The sequence below is a fragment of the Meleagris gallopavo genome, chromosome 5 (assembly GCF_905368555.1).
Source record: "Meleagris gallopavo chromosome 5, MGAL_WU_HG_1.1, whole genome shotgun sequence".
Taxonomy (NCBI): Eukaryota; Metazoa; Chordata; class Aves; order Galliformes; family Phasianidae; genus Meleagris; species Meleagris gallopavo.
The window spans coordinates 51,173,834-51,192,544 of NC_139408.1; the positions used below are offsets into that span (position 1 = coordinate 51,173,834).

The 18,711-nt window shown below is 41.5% G+C and overlaps 1 protein-coding gene across 1 annotated transcript; it reads right to left on the reverse strand.

Moving 5' to 3' along the window:
- Positions 1–841: 841 nt before the first annotated feature.
- On the reverse strand, positions 842–17,017 carry TMEM179 (transmembrane protein 179). Its single transcript, XM_003206758.5, has 4 exons — positions 16,580–17,017; positions 12,918–13,055; positions 11,623–11,701; positions 842–10,015 (listed from the first exon to the last, which is right to left on the reverse strand). The coding sequence occupies exons 1-4, from the start codon at positions 16,879–16,881 to the stop codon at positions 9,836–9,838; spliced, it is 699 nt and encodes a 232-aa protein (XP_003206806.1). The 5' UTR covers positions 16,882–17,017; the 3' UTR covers positions 842–9,835.
- Positions 17,018–18,711: the final 1,694 nt, after the last annotated feature.

An 18,711-nucleotide genomic window follows, 5' to 3' on the forward strand; every position in this document is an offset into this window, starting at 1 on the left:
GTGCAGTGCATTCCTGCAGCAAAAACAGAGGGCAGCTGCCAGCACCCTCTTCAGGCAGGCTCACCCCATCAGCACCACCTGATTGCACTAGCTGGCATAGCCATACTCATGTGATTACAGGAGGTAGAAAAGCACATAGTGAGATGACACTCGATTTTAATTTTTTTTTTTTTTTTTGCATTAACCTCTAACACACTTCACATTCATATTTACCACCCCAAAGTCTTCTAGTCCTACTCTATTACTTTACCTCTCCAGCACTAAGTCTGAAAACAAGGAGCACAAGCAGTCTGTGGCAGCATTTTCAGTTGTTTCTGCCTTTCACCACTTCAAAGCAAGCTGAAGGTCAGCAGCATGTGACTACTAAAAAAAAAAAAAAATTGCATCTACCCTCAAGAAATAACTCAGGAACCTCCAAGATAATGGAGTAGACTCCTTTCTCACTATTTCTTTCTCCACAGTGGCTGTTGGGGTTATTTAGTCTCACTTCTGGAGAGAAAGGCTGCTGTTACAGGAATTAGTCAGCTGACAATTAGAAAATGAACCCACCCCCCCATGCAACCTGCAATAGCCCTCTACACTTGTTAAAAAGCTGACCTTCAGCAGCACCCTGACACCGGATCATCTTCTCCTTGCTTTCTATAGCATTAGAGTTCACTGCTGGAAGATGGTGAAAGGGCTCAGCTTAGGAGATTGTCCATGTCCTTGACTATAGGAGCTGCAGCAAGGAGATTCCAAGGAATGAGTGCACTAACCAGGGTGCCACCACATTTTTTTTTTTTTTTTTAACCAATAATGGTAACAATTTCAATTCACCTTCAAAAAACAGGCACAGAAGTACTAACTTTTCAAATAGTTTATTTGTATATATCAACAAATCATAAAAAGCCAATGCACTGTCCAGCAAAAAGCATCAATATATAAAACACACTTATTTGTTATCAGTAATACTAGAGTATACCACTTACACTGAACCCAGTCCAGCTCCCTACTAAAGCCAAAGGAAACACTGTCAATGACTCCATTAGCAGAAGGATTGGACTTCCAATTTCTATTTGCTAGGTGTTTACAAATGCTTGCATTAAAATACTAGTATAAAGTTTCCCCTTTGAGACTGTATCAAAACAACAATAAGTTTAACTCCAATTCTGTTTCTGTCAAATGCATGCAATTAATGCTCCATATCAGCACTCGTTACATTGCAGAAGAGCATACAAAGCATGAAAAAGAATATTCAAAACAGAGCAAGCTCTACCCTCAGCTTGTGTGGACTGGCACGGCTCCAGCAAGGCTTACAAAGCTAAGCTGCATACACCAGCTAAAGATCTGTCCCAATCCTACTTTCAGCAGTTAAACAAATTGTCAAAGTCTGGAGACCTCAAAAACAAATTATGAAAACCTGAGCGTTCCAAGCTAAGGCTGAATCTGGAATTAGTACTGCCAGCCCAGGCTCTGCCACACTGGATCCCTCACGTCACAGCCTGAATGCCAAAATCCCTCACAGGAAGAACACTAACAGTTCTCATTATCTATTTTTAATCTGACTTACAGTACTCCTACCCCCTTTAGCTGTCCTTGTTCCTGTTAGGAAGAGATGCGAGAAACAAGGCCTGATTAGCCTGATGGCAATAAAACTCTGTAATGTTTCCAGGAATGTTTTTAGAGAAGAAAGGATTCAGGGGAAAGAGATGTCAGTGGAACTAGATTATTATTTTTTTTTCTTTATAAACCTGCAAAAACCTTTTAGCAGCACACTTTAGATCATGATATATTCATTCCTCAAGAGAGCTGAAAGAGCAATAGTTTTATTCAGGGGGTATTTGAGAAAAATCTATAATGGTACCAATTTACTGTGGATATGGTCCCACTGCAGTGGTCTTGTCATTCACCAAAAGAACTGTTTGCATCTCCTAAAAACAACAAACAAACATTCATTTGAGGAGTCTGTCAGCATCTTTAGAAGCCAAATGGTGACCACATTGAATAATGGTTTAAGTTATTGCAATGGTTAATTTACATCAAGATCCAGTGTGCTACAGGAGGATGTGCTGTACTTCAGACACAAACTGTTGCACTTTGCAGTGTTAAACAAGAAAAAATAATTCCTTCTGCTGTGGGACTGAGTGGGTGAAGCGCTCTGGACTGTGTTATGTGGTATAACATGACAGGATTTTCAAACACCTCCCTGCTGTAAAAATCAATGGATTAACATCCCACTCATCTGATTCCACCAGGTTGCTTAAGGGAATGCTGGCACCAACCTTGGTAATCTTTGAGAGCAACACGTCAGCCAAATCAGGCCTGGCTTGTGTAAAAGGAAGGGTTTGGCACCAAACCTCAAGGATTCCAAATGAGAATAGCAAAAAGCTGAAATGCTTTTTATTTCTCTAACAAATGGCAAAGTCCGCCATAGGAGCTGCAATTTCTCTTACATTCATAAATACTATTCAGAAGCTGTACACAAACTGGAGTCAAACATGCACAAATCTGGGGGGAAAGGAGGGGAAAATAAGGACTTTCATCACGAGATCATATATCCACTTATGTAAGAAATTACCCAAGAAGTCAACAGCAATGATGGATCTTCATTCCTTCCTCCTGGCAGGGCATCTCCACCTCCACAGACAGGTGGAAAAGAGGAACAAAAATACCTCACATCGCGTTCCCACCATAAACAAGTAATTCAAGCTATTTTGGTGAATTGCTCTTGCTGCCAGGTACTTTATCTCTTTGATAAACACCATCACCACTAAAATGTCATTTTTTATGAATTTCAAACCAGCCAGAAAAGTTCTAACAGGAAGACTCTCCAGGCAGTAGGGAAGTTAAAGCTGTGCCTCATAGCTCCTTGCCCATCGGGAGTGCTGGGCAATAACTGCTACAGCCCTTCTAATACTTGCTCAGTGCTCTCTGCCACCCCTGTGAAATACAGTATTAGAAGTAACATATAAACTCCCATGTCTAAAGAATCACAGTTGCTGGCTGTTGGTGAAAAGAATAAATAAGCATTATTTGACTAATCTAAGCAGCTAATCTCACTGCCCTTCTTTGGGTTTCTATGTCTATTTTTTTTTTAGGAACGAGGAACTGAATTTAAAAATGTTAAATCCAAGGAAGTTGAGAGTTAAGTCCTAAATCCCTATGCTATCTGTGAAAATAGGATTCAGGCTCTTACAGATATTGCATGTAACAGCCAAAAGAACTGAATACCACTTCAAGCAACTATAGCAGGTATGAGAGGTAGAAAGGTTTAAGCACTCAGGTGAATACATTCACATTAAACTATGTTTGCAGTATCAGTTCAATTCTACTCTTTGGCATGGACTAAAGAAGCCAAAAAAAAAAAAAAAGTGTGGTTATATAAATACTCCTCCCAGTAACAGAATGGAAAAATGCTATCATTTACATCCCTGCCTTAAAAAGAAGCAGTACTAGATATATATTAAGTAAACTGCTGTCTAGCCTCTCAGAAAAAAAAAAGAAAAAAAAACATTTGGAGAGTACAGTTGCTTTCTTCCCTTCTATGCCAGGAGCACATCAAAGTGCTGCATTTTGTGAATCTGTTATATTCAGAAGTTGAGTGGAAGGCTGTCACTTCAAAAAAATTCAGAAGAACTCATAGGTTTATATCTGTTCATTGTAAAGGACAAAAAACACAAATGTATACTTCAGGGGGTTAGGACAACAAACAGAAATAATTCTAATACCATTCCAGTGTTCATGAAGCTATGTGAGCATTTTCTTGTTTAATGTACATGTGTAAAAACATTATCCTCCCTGATTCCCTAAGCTCAAGGATAGAATATTTCTGATCTCCAGAGGAAACATTCCATAGAGATAAAAATGGCTACTTTAATCAGTAAAGGAAATGGTCTAAGATGCAAATTTAGGATCTGTATACAATAGATAATTCCCATTACCTCAAGGATGTACACACCCAAGCCACTGATTTAGAGGAAAAAGACGAAAGTTTTATCAAAATCCAGATTGGTTTGTCACAGAAAACTATGAATTTGACCAACGAATGACTGCCTAGATTTTTGCAGAATTTACATTTTAAACAACAAAAGTGATTTTACATGCAATATGTTTGAGGTGAGATCCTTAGAGAATGGGGATAATGAAAGCCACATTCATCAACACCCGGTTTGCATGGGCTGCCTTGTGCTGAATATTGAGCAGGTGCAAGCTCAGAACTAATGTTTCATTTTATACTTCATTTTTTAAGACCCATCACAGAGATGGATGTGTATTTGACGCTGTGCAGAAACCCTGTCTCCAGCATAAGAATTATATGATGGTCCATGGCTCACACTTCCCTAAGAAGGGGATCCCAGATTCCATACCTACATCAGGCTGAAGAGACATGCACTCATACTCCTACTCCTCCATAGAAGTCTCCAGCCACCAACCTAAGGACTAAAATACATGAGATGAAAACACAGTTTGGATTAATATATGACAAATACTAAAAGATTCTGGAGGACAAACAAAGGTGAAGCATGGCTTCCTATTTTACTGTTGAATGCCTTCATGTGTACAAGGGAATCCTGGGTGTCCTCCCTCAGTTTGTTTTGCATTTCACATGCAAGTCACTGTACCCCCAAGAACTCAGAACACAAGTTAGCTTGTCCAGCATAGCCCTCTATTTCAGCAAAGAGCACAGCCAAGGACATTTTCACCCACTATTCATACTGGAGGCAACATACTATAGCAAAGATCTGCTTGAGCTTCTTTGGTGAAGAAAATGCGTTTCCAAATTAATTCTCCCATCTAGATTCCTACTGCTACATAACTGTATCTGAAATATGTCTTTCTTCATTTTTGTCACCTGATCTTCTCTTCCAAAGAGAATGACTGGTTCCAAAAAACATTCTGGCTGTTTTAAGCCAGTGCTGTATTTCAGAATTGCATGACTTGGCAAAAGGGGTGAGATTCCTCTCAGGATATGTTCTGTTTGCTGTCTACATGTTTGTACTTAAAATGCACAGGAATTAACAACAGGGCTATGTCCATGCCAAGTCACCAGTTCTTCCAGGAGCCCACGGTGCAAAATTCCTGAGTCTTGGGTAAAATGGTCTTTTACTAAAGCACTAATATCATACAATGTGTGCTCTTTTTCTCTGTAGCTCTACTTCCATCCTAAATACTACATATATCAAATCAGCACCGTTTTACGTAGGGAAAGATGGTCTTGAAAAGAAATTTGACTTTGTTCTTACCTGAACTAATACACCATAACATCAGGACGTTACCCAGAGACGGGGGAGGAGTTAAAACCTCTCAAAACCCCCATTAGAAACATATTTCAGCCCTTCAAAAGTTGTGCACTGGCCACTCTGCTCACATCCTATTCCCATCCAGATATCACAAGCTGTGTTATTACACAGACTCCAATAGTAGTAAGAAAAAGGCAGTGTCAGAAGTTAAGGCAATCTAACAACTACTCCAAACCAAGCTGCACATACTCATATCACAGTGGAGCAATGGAATTGTACAGAGACAAATGACACGAACATTGTACATACACTATCTCCCTGATACCGAATGCTTCCATGAACAAGATCTATCTATGCAAGTATTCATCACCACTTCTTACAATAACCATTTTTGTAAGGGACCATAGAAACATTGCTCCAGCACACATATCCTTCAGTTCTTGAAGTAAATCAGGCTCTTATCTTTGTGATTCCTACTGAAAGATTCCTCATGAATTAGCAGGACAGGATGTTATAAGCATCTGTGCCCTGTTCCAAAAAGTTAGCCTCAACTGTTTCTCCATTATATAATAATAACCAGGATTGAGCTAAAAGCTCAGCCAGCATGTCGTAGCTCAGACTTTTCTAACCCAACATGTGCCACTGGCAGGGAAGTTAACCACAGATGGTAGCCAGGACGTGGAGAACATATTCAATATAATAGAATAATTGTGTGACAGCACTCTAGTGTCTCAGAAGCAGTATCCGTTTGTCTTTCATTATCTAAGGTTCACTCTTTCTTACTAGCAATTTAAACAAGCTGAAATGAAAACTCTCTGAACTTTAGCTTTATCATCATAGGGAACACAGCAAGTAAACTACAGCAGTACATAAACACCTCAGCTTCCCTATGGGCAGCAACAGGTGGGCTGTACAAGTAAATGTCACACAGATTTTTTTTCCCCCTCTTCCGTCACATGATAATAAATATAAATACCACGCAAAGCTCTAGTTCTTTAAATACACCTCTTGGTAGAGTGTTCCCAGACACCTGCTTTTGGATAGCAAAATAGAGAAAGCATTGAAATACCACAGAAAGGCAACATTAATACAAAATCCTACCATAGCTAAATGGACTGTTTGACAATGAAGGACTAAAAGCAGGGGTTAGAATGTTATGAGAGAGATGTATGTGAAAGAGGTCTTCTATATGTAGGTAGGAAGATGTAAATAACATCTGTATTCAGACACATTTTTGGTTGATGGCTCGAGTCTCCAAGGTTTCAGAGAAGAGTTTGCAGAAAGCTAAATGCAATCAAAAAAAGCTAAAGCAGGTCCAATAACTGCACCCTTATCCCCTTGGCTCATAGAGTTACTCACCTGCCCAGGGGCTTCCTTCAACACCAGTTTTACCTATAAGCATCACTGATTCTCACAAACTGGGTGCCAGCCTCACTCTACCCAGTCAATTGTGTGAAACTGATGAAGAGAGACTAACGGTACATGAGACCTCTTTTTAGTTCACGAGCCAACTCCAGCAACTAAGATGCTTGCTCACATGGGCACTGAAATGGAAGTAAGGGTAGAAGAATTCACTCAGGTGAATGAATTAGAGAGGTTGAACTTTTATGACAAAGTTTACGGGTGACTCTTGTTGGGGCTTCCAAAATTACTTCTTTCCTATTGACTTTTCCTCGGTGGTAGAATTGCATCTGCCCCAGATGTTCAAAGCTACATAACAATGAAGATCACTTTGGTGAGATAGAGTCAAATTGATAAATGCCAGTACAAACATTAACCACAAAAACCATCAAAAGTAGAAATTCTAGCTTCAGTATCTACTGCTTCTCATGGAAGTAAAAAGGAGAAGACGACACAAAGGAAAAGAGGTAGAAGAGAGCAATAACTCTGGGGAACTCTACTGAAGAGAAGCAGCATCTTCCTCCTCAGGGACAGCGACCAGGTCTTGGTGCTTCAGGAGGACTAAGGAGAAAGCACTCACTGCCTTCTGTACCCACTTCTCCAGACTCCCAGGCAAAACAGGAAATTGTGGCCTAACCCACATTACTTCAGCTGAAGCGTGATTTGGCATATACAGAAAATACATTATATAAAGAAGCAACGCTGTCCTAGGTGAGGAGTTGGGCATACACTGATGTAATTTGTGGAAGGAGACATCACTGGCAAATCTCAGATTCAGAGAGATGTTAGAAAGAGAAGTAGTGTCTTCTACAGTCAAAGAAGCAACTGGGAAACAGGGTGGCCTTCACATCCCAAACACTTTTTCTAAGGTGAGGCCCTACCTTGGCAAAGGTAACTACCAGAATCTTTCTCTCTGATTAGACCATGTAATACGATGGAAGTGCAGCAATGACAACAGAACAGCAAGGCCCTATGCTACACCAAGTGATAAGATGATCAAATGCAACAGCCACAGAAATAAAGAAACTGCTTACCTTCAGAAGACCTCAGGTATGGAGGAATCTCCAGCAAGATACCCTTCCCTCCACTGCCAACCCTTAAATGAGGTCTGGGAAGGGCTTCATCCCTTCTGGTCACTCAGGTTCACTGCATGCACCTGAGCTCCCCTGGGTTGGCCCTGCCTTCCACCAGTGCTCAGTCACTGCTTCATGCCGTGACTTAGCGTTTCTGCAACAGACAAACTGAGGAAAAAAACCTCCAATAGTCTTGGTCTTTGAATTTTAAATTGGTATTAGTTAATTTGAGCTTGGATTCCCTCTTTAGGAACTTCACAACTACAAAAAAAAAAAAAAAAAAAGCTTTAAACTTTTTTTACTTCTGTAAAGCTTTAAAGGAATTACATTCTCTTGGGAGTAGAAAAATCACACTGAAAAACAAGATTTCACTACAGACGGCTGTGGCCAGCTAGGTATACAAGTGACATTCACAGGGCCAGATCACTGCTTCACACCATGTGGCTGTTTGCTTTTTTCTCTAAACCTATGAGAACAATTTGGTTGTTAAACATACTGTTAGATTTTATGCCCTAAAATCCTTACAAATAACAGGATTTGTTATGACTTTGTTATGAAATTCTGTTTCAGCCACTTAAACAGGTACTTAACTTTAAGTACCATACAGTCCCAGAAGACCACAGTAAATGGTAGCAGCCTGTTGTCTTCTCCCTGGGCCTATTTACCAGGCAGTATAGATGGACACGATCTGCACCTGTGTTGCAATAAATTCACTGTCAACTCAAGCTCAGCTGCCACAGGCAGTGTCAGGATACTCTTAGAAATATAACTTCTTGCTGAAGTTTTCTGCTGAATGAGTCTTCTCTGCATTGTGCACATGTGGATAACTGCCTAATTCCAGCACAACTTTATTTCTCTGCCATGCAAATCTCACATTCATCTGAGTCATTCTGCTTAATTATTGGACCTACTTTTCATCCACCTCATTCATTAAAGTGCTGGCCAAACAAAACTGAAAGCAACAACAGGATCACTAGTGAGCTTTGTGAAAGTAACACTTCTCCCTTATCACAGCAAAATTTGTCAGCCCTGTAACTCCTACCTGGGAGTGGGGAACGGACCCATTCAGCACAGAGCTACCTATGGAATAACTCAGCTGTTCATGCTCCTTGCTATGTTGATAGATACATAGAGATACCTACAATGCAAATGCTTACAATAATTTTGCGTACTCTATATGAAATAAATATCACGAGTAAACTCTAATACTCAGAACTGAATAGCATACGATATTAGGGACCAAATTACATTTACAAATGCACAAGCATTAATCCTATGAACTCAGCTTAATTTCTTAGTATGCAAGCTTCAGGAATTACTAGCTAAACTACGCTTCAAGAAGCCATAATACATGATGGTCATGCCAAAATCTAAGAAGAAACAAAAACATATTCTGAAAATCATTAAGGTTGGAAAAACCATCTAAGATCACTAAGTCCAGCCACAGACCCATCACCACCATCATCCCTTGAAATGACACACAGCTTTTAACAGACAGTAATAATATTGTGGTCTCATGAAATTCATTAACACCATCTAATAATAAATATCATCTGGAACATAGGTCTTATGTTCTAAACAAACTCAAAATCAGAGTAGGAGCAACAGCACGGTGTCCACACATAGCAAAAACAGAGACAGCAAGAGCCTGTACCTGGACCAGAGCTGCAATCGCTCAGAACAAAGTGAGAATGGGGAAGATTTATTGTCAAAGGGGAAGAGATAGAGAGAAAAGGGCCTTGTCACAGCTCCAGTTATAGTTGTTGTTGCAGAATAGTTTGGAGGAATAGCCTAGACTCTGTAGCCTGCTCTTGCCAGCATGGTCCTCAAAAATGGACAGTGTCCCAAAAGGCAGCAATAGCATACAGGAGCACTGCTAGCAACAGCAGATTACAGGCTGTGCTTCTCCATGTCTGTGCAGGACAGAAATTTTGCTGTGCCAAAGGCACACGTGACAGTTTGTTCTTTATATCCTAACATAAATACTTCTGCCAAGAATTTTTCAGTGAGGAAGTGAGTGATTGACAAGTATATCTTTTTTCAGAAAAGAAAAGATCTCACACACTCAATACTCTGACTCAACATCATCTTGCACTACTGAATAATAAATTCTAGATCCTGCCCTGGAAATTTGCTTACACTTTAGATCATGGCACTTTTCTCATCTTGCAAACAGGTTCGTGAAGAGGATCTTCCTAACAACAACTCCTTCTCATGGATCAGGCTATCTAGCAGGTCCTCTTGTCTGTAGTTGTGATACACTTTCAGGAAAGCCAGAATGGTGATTCCCAGCCAAGTCAGCCAGGCAGCCCACAGACCAAACTAGAGAAGAAAAGAAATGATAAAGATGTCAGTAGTGTTTCATAAAGATGAAATCAAACGTCCAAGATCAAAATCTCACCCAAACCAAAGGCCATGGAGTCACTACAAGTTATTCTTTGTGAGGTTCTGGTCCTATTGCTCCTCAACCCTGCCTAGTTATTTTCAGCTTAAAAGAAAAAAAAAAAAAAAAAATAGTAAGTTTTTTTCAGGAAAAGTGAAACAAAGTCATACTCAGTACAACAATGAAGAATTCTGTATAATCCACATGCAGCTGCTGAACTTCCCAAGTATGCGACATTCTGGCTATCTTAAAATTCTTGAGATTATTTCTCTTTGGTTATCATACGCTTTAATACATTTTCCAAAACTTTTCTCCTGAGTCCTTTGAACATCATGCTATCCGTGGAGAAGTACAAATTTTAAGGCATTCCTATTCAGAATGCTGTTGAGAAAATACTATCAATTGAATGGTTACATTCTGGGGTTATTAGTTCACAACAGCATAAATTCAGAAAGAAAGATAAACTTCATCCAACACACCCTAGTGCCTGGTGGCTCATACATGCATGGCATTTGAGATCTGTTCTTAAAGCCTCAGATCTGCAGTAAGTTGCTAACTTAGTCTCTGTTGTTTAACTGTGCAAATAACTACACTTCTACTAATAGAGGTACTTGACTGTTGGCCTCCCCTATATCAGAGGATGCCTGTTTGTAGTAAAGTTTTCTGGCAGAAATTCCATTTTAATTTCATTATGCCTTCAACAACAGAAAAAAAAAAGAAAAAAAAAAGATAACAGCAACAGGTTAATTGCATCCTTGTATTTCAGATTTGACATATTGCAGTTTTTATTTTTAAGAAAAGTGACAATTTAAACACTTCTAGACAGCAGGGCAGCTGTTTATTCTAATAGCCAGTTTAGGTAAACAAGGGCAACAATTATGTAAATGGAGGTGTATGATCCTATATGTTTTATGTACTTTAGAATGTCTCCTAAGTATTTCTGCTCATTCTTACCATTACCTCAGTTCATGAGTAAATAATATTTTTGAATTATTCTATGGGACTTGCAAACAAAAATATGCTCATCTGGGTTTATATGAGCAAATACAGAGACTTGGAAGCTTTCCATTCATTTCCTAAGCACCATGTCATTAATGAGATATATTCAAATATATTGTGGTTTCCTCAGTGTATCTGATATGAAGGTATCTACATGGGCTTAGCCAAATTTAGGGTGACAAAGAGAAAGCTCACAGCCCACAGTCTGTGCAGGTCAGCCATTCTGATTCTGTTTTCATTCCTGACAGCAGTGTAGGGTTCCAGGGCATCAGAGCATTGCAGCCTTTGAAGAGCTCATACTTTGCAGAAACAGTAGATTTTCCATGATGAGTAAGAGTCAGATTTTGACATGCCTGCATTCAAAACTATGTGTTTTGAATATGAAATGCAAATGTGACCATTCACAATTATGCTGATTCACCACTCATGGAAGTCAGTGGAAACATTCCCATCGATTTCAGAGGACTGTAGTTCAGCTCCAACAATCCCAGATCAATGTGCCAATGGTAAATGAACTGGAATAGAACCATGACCTAGTCTGACCTACCTGTGCAATAGCAAACTGGTCGTAGAAAGCAGAGTTTTCTAAGTTCAGTTCAAGATCTATATCCTGTAATTCTTCACAGCTGTCCAAGGAAAGCATTTGGGGGTGGGGGAAGAAGAAAGAAAGTTATTTCAGAATTTTCAGACAGGCAAATCAAACATAGAACAAAGAAACATCTAAGTGTTTCCAACAGTCACAGTGACAAGTTCTACAAAAAGATATACAAGTTGGTGCAGTAACTGGGTTGCTTGCCAATCTTCTCTATAACTAGGGTAAAAGAAGCCTGTAAATACTTTCTATTAAAAAACAATGTGTAATTATGTAAGTGATAACACCAATCTTCCATGAAATGGAACTGTAATAGCTATTATGAAAACACTAAACTCAAAACCCTGTTCTCCCACTCCCCACGTGCCTCCCACTTATACGTATCTGGCATCAGCCCAGCTCATCTGTTTCACCCCTCAATGAAACAAAGTGTATGAGCCTCCATTACCTTTTGACATCATCAGGGAAAGCCTCAGAAGAAGGGATTGTATGGGTGTTTTTGTTTTGGATGCTCCAGCAAGGAGAAGGAACTCTGATGGTAAGATAGAGGCTGCCTACAGATTTTACAAATAACTTGGACTGTTACTGGTGTGAAAAAAATCCCAGGATTTTGAGGTTGTCTTTCTATCCCTTGCTTGATTTCTGCAGCCTCTTCTCTGTCCTTTTCAGTGCTGTCGGTCATCTTGGGTTCTTATCCGAATATTCGATTAGACAATTTTTGTAATTGAATTTTTAACCGAATATTCGAATAATTCGATTAATCGTTGCAGCCCTAAACAGAACATTTACTATGGCACTTTACAACATATGACAATGTGCAATATTATTGTATGCTTCAAGTAGTATACTCATTCAATATCATATGACATAAAATGTCAGCTTTTTCTTTCTTTTTATTGCCAGGACCCTGTCTCCCAGTCCCCTGCCCTACTCATAGCCCCACGCTCCTCGCTTCATCAAGTATTTCCAAATCCAGATCTCTTTTGTAAATGAAACTTTTTGGTTTTCTTTTGCATGTGTTCATGACTCTAAAAGAGACCATGAAACATCACAGAAACCATACTTTGTTTTGTAGGGAACTAAAAGCAACAAACCTTGGTTTTCTAGTTTTGTTCCAAATGAAATGAATCTGGAGTTCCCTATTTTTCTCTTTGATAACCTTGCACGTAATAACTACAGTTTGTACCAATGCCGTTCATTTGTGCATATACAAAAAATAAAAAGAAGAAAATATATTCTTTAGTACTAACCTATTTGGCATGCTTCCTTTTTCAGTAATTGCATCACACCACATGTTAAATCCTACGCTCACTATAGTGCTAGCAATAAATGTGATAAACACCACAAAGGCGCTGATCAGCAGATTCAGGAAGGCATAAAAGAAAGAGCTGTAATAAAAGGGAAGAAAAATGTAACTCATAAACATCCGAAACACAACATCAGCAGTCTCTCTAAGCAGTATATAGCAGGCAAAAAGATATCAGTTTCCATTTGAAACGCTTATGCTTTAATTAAGACCACCTAATACATTGAAAATCTATGGATTATGATTTTGAGTCAGATTATCCTCATTTTTAAGCTTCTTTGATTTTTTTTTTTTCCGTAAGAGGATATGGCTCTAAATCATAAACAGTAAGTGGCAATTGTTCATACACAGAATGGCCTTCATTAGCTGTAATGATGAAAATCACCATTGTTAAAATAAATGCCATTAGCTCAAATTATGCAGCAACTGGAGTTTAAATTATTTCATGACCAAAATGATAATTGGGACAAAAATTGCCTAGGAGAGAAAATAAAAATAAAAATAAAAATAAAACACAGTACTGATAGCTATAATCATTTTAAGCAATGTAACACAAGGTACTGGTATCATAGGACACGAATCTCAGTTTTATGGGCAATTTGCAGAGCAGGCCATCTTCTCTTGGGATATCTCTGGCTTCGATGTCAATACATTATTTTTGCTAGCCAGATGTTAGCTTACGCCAACCCCATTAGTCTTTGCAACCAGGGCCTGCCCAAAGCATGTGCTGTGAGGTATGTGAAGATGCTCAGTGTGGTGCCATAAGGAATTGCTCACCCATCTTCCAGTCTCGTGGGGCAGTCTTCCTCATGACTGGGTTACGCTGAAAGAGGATCACTTTGCTACATAACTCTCCTCAGTTCTCCTAGGCAGCCTGGTCTAGTGGTTGGCAACCCTGCTCTTGGCAAGGGGGTTGAAACAAGATGATCTTTGAGGTCCTTTTCTACCCAGGCCATCCTATGATTCTATGATTCTACAATGAATTCTAGGTAATGAAAACTTTCTAATCCTTTTCTCATTCTTCTGACCAAGCCCTTTGCTACTTGAAGCTGCTAAATGACATTTGCAAAGTCTCACTATTGAAAAACTGAACGCCTATTCTAAGTTGCAGAAAGACTAGCAACTCCACAAGAAAAGAGTATTCAATTCAATAAGAATGAATATGACAAATTGCCCACCATTGCCCCTTTCATTATGCTGGGGATAGAAGGAGTCTACTCACTCCAGAGAATGATAAAAATAAAGGCCATTTATTTTTCCTGATTTCTCATTAAATTAAAATCTGAAAGGTATTTTTGAGTTTGTAGTCTTAGGAATATTTTGGGCTAGATCATCTTAATTTCTGGTGGCCAACCTGCCCATGGCAGAGGCAGTTGGAAGTAGATGGACTTTGAGGTCTCTTGCAACCCAAGCCACTCTGCGAGTTGCACATGGTAAGACGTATGTGGCCTCATAAGGACTTATTTAAAATGAGTTGACGCAGCATTTACCAGTTGGTCTGGGATGTTTGGTCCTGGATTAATAGGAGCTCTGAAGGAGTTGTCCACATTCTCTCAAAAGGGCAGTCATGCCATCCCAGAAGTTAAAGAAGTTAAATTAGTCATATTTCAAATGTGCTCTTACAGATTGTAGGGGGAGCTTGGTTCTGGGACACCCGACTTCTAGATTAATGTTTACATGAATACCATTCTTCCTCTTCAGTTTCACCTGGGCTTACAATAGACCAGAGCAGATGGGGATGGTATGGGCATGCCACAGTTTTGCATGTTCATTGTCACTGCCCTGGTTTCATATCTAACTTAGGCCAGGCTTATGCCAGCCTGACATACAGAAAAGAGTGGACTTGTACTCTTGAATAAAACCAAGGTTGACACTAGAACTAATAACAGCTCTAGAAAAGGAATGATTATCACTCTGCTTGCTACCTTGCAGCACAGAGGAGGTGCCAAAGTCCAGAATCTGACTTCCTGAACAAAGCAGAGCTCAGTGCTGTACCTGATTTGCACTGGGAAAAACATTGTCATCACCATCACCATCGCTATAACTGTGCATGAAGATTGCTCAGGTCACAGCATCCTGGCAGAGGGATGGGAAGATCTACCTCTCTTCTCCTATTTTTCTGCCTGCATCAGAATTACAGCTAGACATTCCAGATTGAGTGGATGCCCTGTAATGGTAAACACTTACACTCAAGGTAGAAGTCACTTTGCTACCCCTGCCTGTGAAGTGTCTGAGTTGGACCTCTGTCTTTCAGTTGCATTGAATGGTCCCAGGTCCAGAGCACAGCTGACAGCAAGCACATGGCCTTCCCATCCTGCAAGCCACTGAGCACAGTCTGCTCCTTAGGCAAGGGGTACTCAAACCCTTCTGAAGAGGGTTGGTAGCAGTCCTAATTATTTGAAGCATGATGTGAGCAGAGTTACACAGCTGTTGCTGCTCAGCCCAAAGGAACCTGAATGCAGCTTCTGAAGTGACAGTCTCCAGAGGCCTGCCCATCTGTTTAATATTAAATACACATATCTGGGAGCAGGCCAAATACCAAATACAAATTACACTATTGTAGGGATTCTACTGCCAGTTTCTTCCCCCAAAAAATCAGGTGCTGAATTATAAAGCTGAAAAAATGTGTCTGGATTCAACTACTACCCAATAGGTATGTGATGCCCAGAGGAAAATGAATTCAAATATACTAAGTCCATGATTATACTTAGCTCTTCTAAGGTAAGTTTTAATATGGAAATAAGTTTCTGTTTTGTACTTCACCCTCATTGTGGTAAACAAAACATAGCTTTTCTAGTCCAGCCAGCCACCAATGTGTTCTCCTTCCTTCCCTCCTCCATGCAATTGGATGCTTGAATACCCCATAGCACCCACTCGCTGGGTGACCTGTCCCAAGGGCTGTATCAAAGGTAGTAAGACAGGGACCAGAGAGCCAAACACTGTGCACGGTACCACTGATCTGCTGCCTGGACCACTGGGCCCTACTCCTCCTGCAGGACCGGGTGCATTTCAGTTTGTCTGAAAAGAGAAACAATCCACCGGAGCAGCCGTGCTGCTACACAGCACTCAGCTCTGCTCACTTGTAACCAAGCGATAGCTGATCTCTGCAATGGTTGCCATGTTCACAAGAAAAGCAGAATAAAAATAACAGTGGAACAACCTACCGCTCCCTCCTTCATTCCACAGCCACAGCCACATTGCTTTGAAATTTGTCACATGCCCAGTATAGGTCTGGGGAAGGCCTCCTCCTGCAGGGATGTGCAGTGGTACAAAGGCAGGTGGTACTTTCCAGCATCACCTCATCCCCCTTAGCAACCTTCATACCCACCATGGTTGGCACGGCCGAGTGCTGCATCCAGTCACCAAAGGACAACAACAAATCTGTCCCCCACCCCACAACCCTGTGTAAGAGCATCCTCCTGAGGGGTCCCTGTGCACAAGTGGAATATATGCAGGGTGTGTGTGCAGGCAAGGCACCACTTCACCCCTAACTCCTTTAGCAGGGCAGTAGATGGTGCAGAGCTCAGTGTTTGGTCCCCAGGCTGCTCCCACCTGCCCCAGTCTGCAGGAGGGGTGGGCACCCCTGCCCTCCCCACGGGTACTTACTCCTCATGCCCTTTGCAGAGGAAGAAGAGGGTCCGCCAGGCCTGCACTGTAGCCAGCAGCAGAGAGAGGAGCCCGGTGAAGATGCTGAAGCGGCAGGCAGCCTCAGGCCCCCACTCCTGCACAGTGAAGCGCTGCCGCTCCACGGTGAGGTTGGCATTGAGCCACATGCCCTCGGTGAAGAGCAGGCATCGGCCATGGAAGTCGTTGCCATTCTCAGACAGCGGCACCACCACGATGAAGCTGAAGAGGAAGGCCAGGAAGTAGCAGATGCACTGAGCAAAGAGGAAATTGCTAAGAGCCATGTCTGCAGCTCCTCGCAGGCAGAGGGAGGGATGGAGGGAGGGATGCAGGAGGGAGGGATGGCAGAGGGAGGGATGCAGGAAGGAGAGATGCAGGAAGGAGAGATGCAGGAAGGAGGATTCTGAGGGGGAGTGATGCGGGGAGGAGGGGGGAGAAAGGATGGAGGGATGCAGGGAGGAAGCCTGCAGCAGTAGGGGGTGGGGTGGGAGGATGCGCAGTGCAATGCAATGAGATGCGATGCCTCTTCCAGCACCACGCTGCTGCGGCCGGAGCTGTCCCCACTGTCTGAATGCTGATGGCTTCAGGACTTGTGCTGGGAGGGAGAGCCCTTGCAGGGAACTCCTCTTCCTCTAGGAAATCTGGCAGCTGGTGCTCAGGGGGTTAAATTAATCAGTGCCTCCCCTGCGGGGCTGGGTACCACTGGGGCTCTCAGCGTTCCCCTGATGGCAAAGGGCACTTGTGCCACCCGTGCTTGTGGGTGTGACACACCTCCTCCACTGCAAAAACCTGCCTCATCCTAGCTGCAGGCTCCCAGAATAATTTGGCCTTTTTTTTTCCTAAAAATATGACTAAAACATGTCTGGGACACTCTGTAGACATCGAACATTCACCCCTGCACTTCTGTCCCAGAGTGTGTCTGAAAGACTCTAGAGTACACAGTGGGTGGGGGCAGTGTCCCATCGTCTCTTGGATCCCATTTCTCTGTTTCCCCAAATCCACAGCTGAACCCAAATATCTATCAAACAACATGGCAATAAGGGTCAGGGTGTACAGGTCCCCACCCCAGGACCAACAGATCGAGTGTTTTTGGTAACCCAGCTGGTCACCCCCATACAAGGCATTGCAAGGGCTCACCATAAGTGGGATAACTTTTGTTGAGATTTGGTGCCCTGCACTGAAGCTAAACATTGAGCCAAGTCTAGACCAGCCCTGGCTCTGGGCACAGCAGAGACACTTGCTTGTCAGAGACAGTCACTGCTCATTTGATTCCCAGGGGCAGGGACCACCGTGCTCTGCAGTGCCAGCTAAATTGCATATAGGATTTCATGCTTGTATTTCCACTGGGCAGAAAGCATTTATTTTTCCATGCTGTGAAGAGGTTACAGTCTTGGGGAAGAAGCTTCTGGGATTCTTACTGAAGACATTATTCCAGCTTCATTATAATTTATTTCCAATGCACATTGTCATTAAATTTTATTCAATCCATACAAGGAAAGGTGATTTTTGTGCAGAACCTGCTTCTGGAATAAAACTTTTGTCTGTCATACAGCTGTTCGATGAAATGTTTCAGACCATTTTTCAGATTCCTACACAACCCTGATCACCAAAAATTGTATTGCAATTATGCAAGATGAGTTATAGAGAGTTGGTCTGACCCTGTGGGGATAGACATGCACTCCTAGCAGAAAAGATTTTGCTGATATTTCAGTCTGGTAGTAAAGAGGAAAGTTTATTGCACTTAACCTTAATTCCAGGCAGTGCTGGGTTCCCAAAGGGTTTTGTTCTTTGTCTGGAAGGAAATCAGACCTGGACTGAGCTGGAAAACTATTTTCTTTGAAACTTGATACATCAGATTTGCCAGATAATGTTGTCTGAAGTTAACTTGGGAGGTCAACAGCAACACAGAAGCTTAGTTACTGCTTGCAGTGGAGCCCATAGAAGGGGCCAGCAGATGCCAGGGGCACTTTGCCTCTGGCAAGCCCGGTGTTCAAATCTCAGCACCAGCAACCATAGGGCTCTGATGCAGGGGTGAAACCTGAGGATCGCTTGCAAAGCACACAAAGCTGTCCTTGCTGATCAACATGCTCAAGCTAGCATTTAATGGGGAGTTT

What these genes read in the sequence shown, in the direction of transcription:
- TMEM179 (XM_003206758.5), bottom strand. Translation starts at nt 16,881, where the DNA reads ATGGCTCTTAGCAATTTCCTCTTTGCTCAGTGCATCTGCTACTTCCTG. An exon ending in CTCTGCAAAGGGCATGAGGA is followed by an intron (nt 13,056 to 16,579) that starts GTAAGTACCCGT and finishes CTTTTATTACAG; the next exon opens with CTCTTTCTTTTATGCCTTCC. An exon ending in ACCAGTTTGCTATTGCACAG is followed by an intron (nt 10,016 to 11,622) that starts GTAGGTCAGACT and finishes TTTCTTCTCTAG; the next exon opens with TTTGGTCTGTGGGCTGCCTG.